Here is a 13,175-nt window from a genome sequence, read left to right on the forward strand (position 1 = left end):
TTTTTCATCTAGAAACCATTTGTAATTCAAAATTGCAAGTTTGTGATTGGTGGAAATTGAAACGAAGGAAATAGTGATGAGTAATATTATAAGGGCATCTAATTTTTTTGAAAAAACACGTCGCTAAGTAATATTTTAACAAGAAACATAAGTGCAGGTGGAAAAAAATCCGAGTCAAAGACGAGGATTTTTAAATCTGCACGAATGCTTTTCTTGATGGTTTCTTTTTACCCAATTTTAGTCTGCAACTAACTTCTCATTGAATATCCTTACAGGGATACTCTTGAGTTTTGATGAATTCGAGTTGTACAAGTTCATGATCTTCTTATAAACACCCTGTACATTTTTGGTCCAAACCGCAACCAGTCTTATAATATAATACTAGGTATATGCAGAATCGAAAAAAAAAAATTTGATCTAAAAAAGCTTTTTCTTTCGAAATATTAAAAAAAAATGCGAGTCTTCATCGTCACCAATTTTTTTTATAAGAATTCCATTAACTCATGAACCATTGAGTTTTTACCCAAGGTATATCATATTGCTGAAACTGTCATCAAATAAGCAATCTAATGATGCAATAATATACTGGGTGTGCTATTCGAAATAAGGAAGTAGTTGTCTGTTTCCGGTATAACCGGAATATTTTAGGCAGAACGAGATCATGTCTCAAACACTCAAACCCCAATATGCAAATTTTCACTTCAAAATTATGATTAGTGTTCAACAAACTTCTAATAGGCTATCCCGGTGAATCACCCTGTATCATTAAGTTGATACGTATATCCTTGATTGGTGAACCGAAAAGCAAAGCAATCAATTTTCAAAAATGAGTTCAAAATTCTATCATTATTTTCTTCGAAACATGGGGAACCAATAACAAATTAATGTAAATAAAAATCTTGATATTAAAATTTTATTCACGTGTCTGTTTCAGTTTGGAATCACCAGTGGCAGAGCCTCCATAACATCATCTACATCTTTCCAAACATCGACCAAGCTTTTCACAACCATAGGTATCTACAAAGGAAGTTGTGTCGCCATTAAGAAAATAACAAAGAAAAAAGTTGAAATCAATAAGAAGTTGTTATGGGAGATAAAGCAGGTTAGAGATGTAACACATGAAAATACTGTACGGTTTCTTGGAGCCTGTATAGAGTGCCCAACCGTCCTCATTATCACGGAGTATTGTCCCAAGGGCAGTTTGAAAGATGTTCTGGAAAATGAGGCAATAAAGTTGGATTGGAATTTCAGAATGTCTTTGATACATGATATCGTGAAGGTAGAGTTCAACTAATCAATTTGAATATTTAGAACAATTATCGTAAGTAATTGCACAAGTGCATCAAAATTACCGATAATTTTGCATGACAGCGTGTTGTCATAAAAACTGCATGAGTTCATCGAAGGTGGAGGGCTCTTTCTCCAAAAATGAAAATGACCGAATGAAGTTTTTCAAAGAAAACACGCTGGAATGCGAAATTATCCGGTCATTTTGATGCACGAGTGTAATTCGGGGGAATATTTCCCGAATAAACTGTTACATCACTTGTCAAACTGATGTAGAATGGAATTGCCATAGATTCGAATAGTGTAAGATGCAAAGAAACTATGCATCTATGAACAGAACAATTATTGCAGTGCTGTTTCGCTTCCTTAAATGCAATTATCGCTGTAATTTTCGATAATTGTTCTCCATATACATAGAATTTTTGACAGGAGAGAAATATTCACCTAAATGGACCATTGGAAAATGCTACTGATGTAATTTGAGACGAGATAGTTCATTATTTTTCAACAGAATTCTCAAGGAAATATTCAAGGAAAACTGGCTTCAAACTTTCATACCAGAAATTTGGATTATTGATTCGAATTCAAAAACGATATTAGTCCAATATTGCAACGATACCCTTTTTCTTTGTAGGTTCCTTTAAATATGAGTCAAGGTATTTTTTTAGTGCTCCATATAAGTCAAACAAAGCCTTAAGTTAAGAATTAATTGAGAGGATTCCGTTGCACTGCTACCTAATGGACTATTGTGCTCTCCAAAAGAGTTATTCTCGCCATATCGTGTTCTACAGCTCGCCTTACAGTTCCAGAATTCTAATGAATTCCAGTATCTGGAAAAGCTTCAAGGAGGCTTCTTCCTCACTTCTACAAGTTTCTTTCCAAAGCAGATTTTGCGTTGGCTATTGATGGCGAGGCATTCCATCACCAGGTAATTTTCTGCTAGATTCATTCTCATGAGGTGTTTTCTAAGGCGACAATACCCTGTGAGGAATCCAGTGAGGAGGTGTTGTATACTCTTGCAAAGATCCAGATACTTCATGGATCTCACAGTGTTCGAAGTTCGTCTATTTTGGTTTGAATAGGTCAACTTAAAATTTTGTCGTAGGTTTTATAGAATTTTCTGATCGATTTTCATCAATCTGCTTCGAGGAAGGAAGCTCAACTTGATTAACAATCCTATTTTATATATCAACTAAGGTTTTACATTCAGCTCAGCTCGCATGCTGATCTAAATATTTTCAAGTAAATATATACAGGATGGCCACTTTTTCAATGGGATTGTATTGGTAACTTTTAAACCATAAGAGTTAGAAGGTCGGTCAAATGGAGAAAAAGTTGCATGCATAGAAGCATTATCAAGCAGTTCAAACAAATCGAGATTATCAGGGCCGCTTTTCGAGATATCATAAGAAAAGTAAATTATGTCATTTTGATTTTTCTTTTTTTCCCACTTTATTTCAAATATTATCAAAAAATGTTACAGGAATTTTTTATTCGACAGTAAATTATCCTCAATTTGACGGAATCAGATTTCGTATCCAACGTTTCGTACTCTCTGGGCCACCCTCAACCTCATTTTTTTCAATACGGACCTGCATATTTTATGACATTTTTCGAAATAACTCTTTACGCTGAATTCAACGATATATCATACAATGTCATTCAAAGTTGATTTTAGGTGATTTTGACCCTCATCCAAATTTAATGGTATGTATGTAAGAAAAAACAAGTCTATTAACGATATCAATGTTCTGACCCAAATTCAATCGAACCCAAAAAAAAAAACGAGTACTGTGGCCAGTGAATGGAATTTTTCAAAAACTGCTGTTAATAAAATAGTCTAGAGACGCGAATACAATGATTTTAAATTTGAATACCAAGCCTTGCAAAAATTATATCGTATAATGATCTAAAAATAAAGTTCGATTCTGTAATTTGTTTCAACGATTCAAATGACAAATACAACAATAGTGATACCTCGCGAGAAAATGGAGAATGTTTTGGAAGGTACTCGAGTAGACCAAACAAGCAAATGTAAAAGAAGTATGGGTTCCAGAACCGTAAAGTGCAATTTACAAAATGGTGGATATTTCGAACACTTACATCATTAATTTTCATTTACTTTCGAATAATCATTTGATTTTTCTTTCATTAAATGATACTTTCGTTTAATTATTATAAATTGAAATATTTAAAGGATTATTATAAAAGAAGAACCAAGAAACCAGTATACTGGTTTCTTGCTTTGATTCTAATATGTTCCATTTGGTTCAAGATGGGTAAGTTGATTTTCTTATCGAAATTTATTGCATATTGCATGTTGTTAATTAAACTAAATGAAGGTAATACAGATCCGACCCAAAGAAAATTGGAAAAGGGTCAAAATCACCTGAAAATCTACTTTGAATGACATTGTATGATATATCGTTGAATTCAGCGTTGAAAGTTATTTCGAAAAATGTCATAAAATATGCAGGTCCGTATTGAAAAAAATGAGGTTGAGGGTGGCCCAGAGAGTACGAAACGTTGGATACGAAATCTGATTACGCCAAATTGAGGATAATTTACTGTGGAATAAAAAATTCCTGTAACATTTTTTGATGATATTTGAAATGAAGTGGGAAAAAAAGAAAAATCAAAATGACATAATTTATTTTTCTTATGATATCTCGAAAAGCGGCCCTGATAATCTCGATTTGTGTGAACTGCTTGATAATGCTTCTATGCATGCAACTTTTTCTCCATTTGACCGACCTTCTAACTCTTATGGTTTAAAAGTTACCAATACAATCCCATTGAAAAAGTGGCCACCCTGTATATAATATGTCTGGTTACTTGTGGCACAATGCTAAGCTCAAGATTCATTATTCACTGAATCGGGATCGTTGCCGCTGTGTTAGCCTTCCTGCGACCAATTTGATCTTTTGTTCTTAACACCACCTGAGCTGTAGATATCATTTTTTCCTTTTTTTTAGCACATGTCTATGATTGAGTCCAACAATTCGTTGGACTCTTAAGGCCGAACTTCTGATTCATTTCAAATATCCCCTTTTCAATTTTTTTTACTGATAATCCCTACCCCATTTCACCACGGTGTTCAATTTCACTGAAGACATGATGATTTAATATTTTTTATCATTTTTCATAATTATAATTATTTTTATAATTTGTGGCATTATTGAAGCCTACGTCATACCGTATACCTAAATTTAAAACAATGATTCGAAAAACAAAAGGGCGACGCAAATTATTTGAGGTGAAAAAAAAAATTGACTGAACATGAGTTTATATCTGCAATATTTTGTTATTTTGTAAGTCGAATTGCATCAGCTTGTTACGGTAGTTTGATATATCAAAGGAGACTGAATGAATGGAGGACAAAGTTGAACTTTGATGTTAGAAATCGAAATTTTTATCTATGAGTAATATAGTTATCATGAAAAAAAAATAGTTGTCAAGAATAATTAATGATTTATCTATTCGTAATAAAGTTATCATGGCTGTCAAGAATAATAAGACTGAATGAAATTAAAACAAACCAAAAACAGAACATGTTATTGTAATTTCCTGATAAACCTTCCTCACTCCATGTTTTCTTGGTCACATCGCCCATAAGAGAGATGTGATTAGGAAATGATACATTTTCAATTTCGCATTATGCCATTTGAGACAGCTTTCTGAAATGTATTGGTAATCATAATGATACAGAACTGAATTCTCTTTATCCCGATCTGATTTAAAAAAAAATTCAATTTATTCTATCATAATTGTAATATGCAAATAAATTAATGATATAATGCTTTCCGTTCAAATTACATAATTTCTTTTTATGAATTTGTCCATCACCAAAGTTTTGACTGGATCAAATATATTTCAGAAAATTTCTGAAATATATTTAATCCATGATTATTCCTAGAAGAATAATCATGAAATGCACTGAACTAGTTTTTTTTCTTGTTCATAGGGTATGATTTATATCCACGGCTCAGATGTAGCAGTTCATGGTAAACTGAGATCAACAAATTGTTTGATAGATGGCAGATTTGTACTGAAAATTTCCGACTTTGGTTTGCCAACTCTGACCACATCTCACCAGGTTGTCAAGAATTCTGCATATTATGAAAGTGAGTTCGTATGCTGGATATTGAGCAACTTTCAGCTATTATATTTTTGCACATATTATTTGATGGAATAAAACAAAATTATTTCATTTGATAATGTATTTCAATCGAGTGAGGACCGAATTCATTAGATACATATTATTTATACCTATGATAACGATAACCATATTGTTAAGCTAAAATGTACTGAATATAGATTTTATTTCAAAATTATATCAATTTTTACAGAGATGCTTTGGGTAGCTTCAGAGCTACTTCCGCTAACAGTTATTCCAGGAAATCCAGCCACGCAAAAAGGAGATGTATATAGCTTCGCTATAATTCTGGAAGAGATCATAGTGAGAGGTGGACCATTTGCTGCCGCCAAACAGTATATCGAGCTTCAAGGTGAGTTGATATTATTTCACAAAGGTTTCTGAGTCTCATTTATTTATTTCCAATATAAGTGGCTCTATGATAACTTCAAAGATAAAGATAGCCATTTTGATAGCCAACCTTCTGAGAGGAGATGGCACCTGAAGAAGAAGAAGATGATAACTTCGTTATCATAGAATGTATCAACCTTCAAAAAATATTGGAGAAAAAAATTAATTCAATAAGAAGAATTTAACATATGTATACATATATAGGAAAAAAATTAGGTCAGTTGTACGGCTGGACCGATTGTATTCGTCAACACCTTCAAGAGTGATGTACTTCAACACTCCTCCAACTTTTTAAAATATTTTTTGTAGAAAGGTTTGGTTTTGCTTTCGAAATAGAACTCAATTACTTTCATTAAAACCAAATTTCTTTACCTGAAGCACCTTTTTACCGTTGTTGTTGACTTATTGGTGGCGCAGAATATGAATAACACTTATTTATCAAGCTATTGCTTTAATTACACTGTGTTTCCTCAATAAAAAAAAACAGTATTTCATCAATAAACTGGGCCGAATTGCCGCCTCTCAAATATAGATGTCTGAAACGGTCGTTTCTTTGCTTCACCCCTAACGCCGACCCTGCTTTTCATCTTTTTCATTTCCGTGCAATTAAAGATATCATAGCCAGGGTGGCATCGAAAGAAAATCCTCCCTTCAGACCAGCAATAGAGAATGGAGATTGCCCAGAAGACCTATTAGACTTGATGGAAAAATGTTGGAGTGATAATCCCGAGGAAAGACCTAACTTTGAAAACATCAGAGGAACTTTACGAAGTATTATGAAGTGAGTTCTGGTTGAATTTTTATTCATTATCAACTACAAAGACTTATTCACATTTTAACAATTCAGGAACAGATTTTTTGATAAGAATATTCCACTATATTATATTATATTATATCATTGTATAAGAAATAAAAATATTATGTATTATTATATTGTTGTATTAGGAGTACAACTTTGCTCCCGCCGCTTCGCAACAGAGGGCAGTATTGGCAAGTGGAAGTCGAAATAAATAGATCGTAGATGTCATAGCTCAGATATTTGCAAAAATAACGCCATCGAAATATTAGTCGATTTGTGTCTGCATCTCGATTTAACATGTCAGCATACGAGCCAAATTCTCGCCATTTGCGAGTGCTTTCGATTTTCTGCTTTAATATGAAGAAATCTACGACTGAGGCTCATCGAATGCTCTAATATACCTATGTTGAGGCCGCTATTATTGAAAGAACGTCTCAAAAGTGGTTTCAACGCTTCAAGAACGGTGAATTTGACGTCGAAGACCAGCATGGCGGTAGAAGAGAGGTTTTCAAAGATGCAGAATTGTAGGCATTACTTGACTCGTGTCAAACGCAACAAGAATTGGCAGGATCATGGGGATTGACGCTACAAGTTATTTCAAAACGCCTGAAAACGGGAATGATTCAGAAACAAGGAAATTGGGTGCCGTACGAGTTGAAGCCGAGAGATGTTGAACGGCGTTTGTTTGCTTGTGAACAGCTGTTTGCAAGGCAAAGGCGGAAGGCATTTCTGCATCGCATTGTGACTGGAGACGGAAAATGGGTTCATTACGATAATCACAAGAGCGAAAATCATGGGAATATCCTGGCCATGCTTCCCCGTCAACGGCCAAACCGAATATTTACGGTTCCAAGGTCATGGTTAGTATTTGGTGGGACCAGCTCGGCGTCGTGTTTTGTGAGTTGTTAAAACCAACTGAAACAATCTTAGGCGATTGTTATCGAACGTAATGCGTTTGAGCCGAGCATTGAAAGACGATTTGTGGATCGCTTCAAAAGATAACCAGTTTTTTTAAAGCGGGATTCGTACCCTGCCCGAAAGATGGGAGAAAGTAGTGGCCAGCGGCGATGAATCATACTTTGAATCATACATGTATAACCAGTTTTTACAATAAAGCCTCGAATTTCGGAAAAAATGGAGAAAGCAAAGTTGTACGCCTAATAGAAAGATAGGATGATATTTAGTTCAACAATAGTTTGTCCTACTATATAATCTTTATACAATGATAATATTCAAATACATTGGAATTGTTACACCCATAAAGAATAGTTTATTCAACTTGATGTTTCTTAATAATAAAAAAATACATACAGGGTGGCCAAGAGATTGACGTCAAAAAGAAAAAACAGGTCTCTCGTGTCATGGGCTATTCGAATCACCCCCATGTATCTTATGCGATCTTTCATGGTTATCGAGTTATGATGTTTTTTATGAACTTTGAGAATTTTCGACTTGACCATCTTAAAAAAGATATAAAAAAAAGTACACGACTTTTCTGTGAAATTTTTTTTTTAACTTCTACATGAACTGTACTTTTATACATAAAATAACCAGATTCGCAACTTTGATAAAAATTATGGAAATGTTGGTCTCAATTGAAGAAGTTATGTGAATTGGATTATGATCTAAATTTTCGAATCAAAATTAAAAATGTAAAAAGGCTAATTCACGGTTTCTTAGTATGCTTAAAAACTGTGATCAATAGTCAGCTTTTAGAATAGTAATAAAAAATGGAACTTAACAGTCTACTTTTGCTAGAATTAGCCTTCAAAGTCAGCGAGGTGGAAAAAATCAAAGAACTAGACATTTGCTCAAAAATTATTTTTTGCCATTTTAAGATTTTTCTGATCAAGTTATGATAGAAAATGCTGAAAATTAGCTTCAGATGTTGGTCAAGAAAAGTTTTAGAAGAAAGAAAAAGGTATGGCAATAAATCATACATCATAATGTAAATAAAAAGAAATTTATATATATTTAGAAGTACAGTTCATGTAGATTAAGTTACAAAAAAAATTTCACAAAAAAGTCTTGAACTTTTTTTTATATATTTTTTAAGAAGGTCAAGTCGAAAATTCTCAAAGTTCATAAAAAACATCATAACTCGATAACCGTGAAAATCGCATATAACATACATGGGGGTGATTCGAATAGCCCATGACACGAGGGACCTGTTTTTTCTTTTTGACGTCAATCTCTTGGCCACCCTGTATATTCAAACCAAGCTGTGGTAGCCATACCAACTATTCGTCTGACTGAGCTCCAATAACTTTCATTCAGGTGAATAGGTGATTATATTTTCCTCTTGATTTATTATTTGTTTCATTCAGAGACTTTTGCGAAAATTTGATGGATGATTTGCTCAAACGAATGGAACAATATGCCACTAATTTAGAAGCATTGGTGAGTGAAAAAACAGAAGAACTCAGTCAAGAAAAACGAAGATCAGAGGAGTTACTATATCAGGTACTCCCAAGACCAGTGGCACAACAGCTGATGGCTGGTGAATTAGTCCAGCCAGAGCAATTTGAGTGTGTCACAATATATTTTAGTGATATAGTCGGATTCACTTCCCTCTGTGCCAAAAGCACACCTATGCAGGTAAAACTTGAAAAATATTAAAAAAGTTGACTGGGATCGTGAGGAACAACACAAGTTCGCCATGAAAAGTGACAATTAATCATCTTTCCTCTTTATGAAATAATATGCTATTGCTTATATTTAAAAGGAAACACCACCACGTGGTGGCTCAGTTCATAACGAAATTAGAGATGTTTCAGAAGAAATGTCTCAAAATCAAATCACTATAATTTCCTTAAACTAATATTGTCTACTCTCAATAAGATCTCGTGTCAATGGCCATAACTGACGAGACACGTTTATTTTAATAAATAATAATAATAACAATATTCTACATGGAGGAGAGTGAATATTTTTAATTTGCGAAAAAAAGAACAAAAAATGATATCGTTTTTCGCAGAAAGGTTGATGATATGTACCTACTTTGTACAGAGAACTGATATATTTTCAGAATATTCGAGAAAAAAACCTACCAAGAATCATTACAAAAGAGGTAAAACGTAATTTCGTGAAAGTCGACGTAGTGCTGCTTATTTGCTTCGAAAAAAGAAAGAAAATGAAGTGAATGTGAAGTTTGTACACCGTTCAAAGTTTGGTCATCGCAGGAACGCCAGAGGAGAAATGAATGAGTGCCAGAGTTTGACTGTATGCAAAAAAAAACACGTGGTGGCAATCCCTCTTAATATGATTATTAGATTCACTGGAAAAATGGTGAGAAATTTCAGACCCATACCTACTCAAAAAACTTAATTTATGTGTTAGGTAAAATATATAATACTGGGTATATGTGACAAATAACAAGAATTCTAGGGGAAATTCAAACAGAGCGGAAATTATACTTTTATTGAACTGGCGTCAATTTTGAATGATATTTATGCCATATTGAAAGCGAAATATTTCTACATTTTCATATTCACAGAAATCACTATTTTATAAATTTTATTACATACATACACCTATTTCTACCAATTTAATTTTGATATTTTATACATATTTTTCGATAAATATTGAAAGTTTCATACTAATTCTGCGTGATTCTTATTTTTGTCCAAAATATTACATATTTTACACATAGCACGTCTTCAAAGGTGAACCATTCCTGCACAGAACCAATAATAAATAATGATTTGATATAAGAATAAGAATGAGAGTTTTCTTCAAAGATAATGTCATATTTATTCAAAAAGATATCTATTGTCAGGGAAATGAAAACTATAGAAAAAAATCGATTTTTATTGGCGTTTTATTTTTGTTTAGAAGCGGTTCGAAATCGAGTTGAACTAAGATATTGAAATAAGTCAGACTTTCAAATCAAAATTTGTGTTAATGTACAAGTACAGTACGACAAAAATTATTATTGACATAATTTTTTTCGCTCCTTTCGAAATTTTGTTCAATTTTTTTTTATCACATTTGCCGAGTAATTTCTTTACCTAACACGTCAATTCATCTTTTTGAGGACAGGACTGAAAGAGCATAATTGTGAAAAATTGCACCATCTTTTCAGAAATCAGCCTGTATATCTGAAACTAATGCCTAAAGCGGATGCTTAATCGTCATTCAGTTTGAGATCTTCTATCTCTTCTGAACCGTTGTTCCTTACGTCACCAGCCACTCTGTATTATATTATGTATCTTTTAGAGAATTTATGTAATGTGTTTATTTTCAGGTTGTTGACTTTTTGAATGATCTGTACAGTACGTTTGACAAAATAATTGGCTTTTACGATGTTTATAAGGTGAGTGATAATTATCAAAACTCGTTGTTCAATTGAATAAATACAAAAGAAATAAAATACCTCAATAGACATTCGCTCTATTTTTGAGCGGGAGCTGTTCATTTTAAAAACATGCTTTTGTAGCTAATTTGGCAGAACTTTACAAAAGCAAGAGCTGTCAAATATTGGATGGCTTTTAAAATAAAGCACCCTTTTCCTACAAATATAAAATTTTGTGTGATAAATTTTTTTATTGAAATTGAATTTTTCCTTCCTTCCTTGTACAATCTGTAATTCATATTGTAATCTCTCTTTTTGCTTGCTCCCTGATCAGAGTTTAGATCTTGTTATCAAAGGTCAAATTTAATTCTGTTTGCCTGGCCGTCCGTACAACCGCAAACACGGTAACCCTCTAACAGAAAGATCTGGAGTCTTAAAATTTTCAGGGTAGGTTTCAAAATCCAATTGAGGGTGCAGGTAACTAGCGCTACTATATTTACATTGAAATATTTCCGCGAAAGACTCAACCAATGCGATAATTGTTGTTCCAGTAGTACAATTTTTTTCTTTTTTATAATTTTTTCCAAATACTTTCTATATCAATTTTATCTCCAGGTTGAGACAATTGGTGATGCATACATGGTGGTTTCTGGTTTGCCAACAAGGAATGGAGACTGTCATGCCAAGCAGATTGGACTTTTGGCTTTAGCCATTCTACAAACAGTTCAAAACTTCACCATTCCTCATATTCAGGATTATCAGCTGAAACTCAGAATAGGTGTACATTCGGGACCTGTATGTGCAGGGGTGGTCGGTCAGAAGATGCCACATTATTGTCTTATTGGGGACACTGTCAATACAGCCAGCAGAATGGAAAGTACAGGAGAAGGTGACTTTGAATTGACTTATAATAGTTCATATTTGGAACTTCTTTGAATCTTCGATTGAAGTATTCCTTGAAAATTACAAACATATCAAAATAAATATACAAAATTTCAATCTCTAAAACCTTATTCTGATAATTATCGGCCTGTATTTAACTCGATTCATAATATTTTGAATACATTTCGAGGAGGTAGATGGTTCCTGTTTTTATAAAATTGGGCATTATCAATGGGTCTTCTATTATGTTATAGATTCGGTTAGAGTTCTCTGTAGACGCCAAAATGTCTTACCCCAGAAGTGCTGTTTAAACCAAGGGATTTCGAATTGCAGGTTTCGATTCATGGGAAATTGCACTTAGGGATTCATCAAGCCAAGTAGCTTGACATTTTAACCAACTACTCGACTTGAAAATCAAGCTCGTGAAAATTACATACTTGAGCTTGGCTTGTTTTTAGATATTTATTGCTTGACTTGATATCAAGCTACTTGATATGCACGCGTCGCACGTCATATATTTTAACAATCTCGTGCACGCTTAGACTAAATAAGGGGATTCCTCGAGCGCCGAGAGACTGAAGCATTCGCCAGTGTGACTTCATTAGTAGTTTTCTCACATTTCTATGAAATCTCGTGCACGCTTTGACTAAATAAGGGGATTCCTCGAGCGCCGAGAGACTGAAGCATTCGCCAGTGTGACTTCATTAGTAGTTTTCTCACATTTCTATGAAATCTTTTGGTAGTGTCAGAAGTATATTTCTCTAATTCTGTGGTTATTCCGTTCATTCTTCCACATCTTGTAGAACAAAATCGTGCGAGAATATATCAGAAACGCACAGTTTTCATGGTTATATTTTATTATTTTATGTTGGCACTCCGAACTTTCCGCTACGGCTTTATCTGTCAATTCATCAAATTGCCTTAAAGAAATCAGTTCTGCCAACCAACATTTTTCAATGCAAAAATCACTAAATTATATTTATGGAAATATTTCATTAATTTCAATGAAAATGCAATGAATTAGAGAAAATAATGTATAATACTCGTACAGAAGGCTCATTCTACCACTCGTTCATTCCAAAACTCGCCACTTCGTGGCTCGTTTTTGAATTTTGAACTCGTGGAAGAATATCCATGCCTTCTGCACTTGTATTATAAATAACTATTTCAAACTTGGCCAAAATGGCTAAGAATTTTTTATCAACGCCAACATCTTCAGCTCCAGTTTAAAGACAATTTTTCAGAATTGCAAAATTATAAAAAACCAGAATAGGTTAGGTTAGACAACAAATCTATAAGATGCCTCATGTGTCTTAGATCCTGGATGGGAAATTATGAATTTAAACAAAGCTTGAAGGTTTATCAAT

General features: G+C 33.5%; 1 protein-coding gene across 1 annotated transcript in view; it reads left to right on the forward strand.

The window, feature by feature from the left end:
- Positions 1–13,175, forward strand: part of LOC123670571 (atrial natriuretic peptide receptor 1) — an 85,693-nt gene that overhangs the window by 71,585 nt on the left and 933 nt on the right. Inside the window, exons 13-19 of the mRNA XM_045604070.1 lie at positions 935–1,279; positions 5,252–5,411; positions 5,637–5,795; positions 6,446–6,614; positions 8,960–9,230; positions 10,879–10,947; positions 11,542–11,815. Of these exons, the coding sequence (XP_045460026.1) occupies positions 935–1,279; positions 5,252–5,411; positions 5,637–5,795; positions 6,446–6,614; positions 8,960–9,230; positions 10,879–10,947; positions 11,542–11,815 (1,447 nt within the window). The remainder of the gene's footprint in view (positions 1–934; positions 1,280–5,251; positions 5,412–5,636; positions 5,796–6,445; positions 6,615–8,959; positions 9,231–10,878; positions 10,948–11,541; positions 11,816–13,175) is intronic.

Source organism: Harmonia axyridis, chromosome 1 (genome assembly GCF_914767665.1).
Source record: "Harmonia axyridis chromosome 1, icHarAxyr1.1, whole genome shotgun sequence".
In the NCBI taxonomy this organism is placed as follows: Eukaryota; Metazoa; Arthropoda; class Insecta; order Coleoptera; family Coccinellidae; genus Harmonia; species Harmonia axyridis.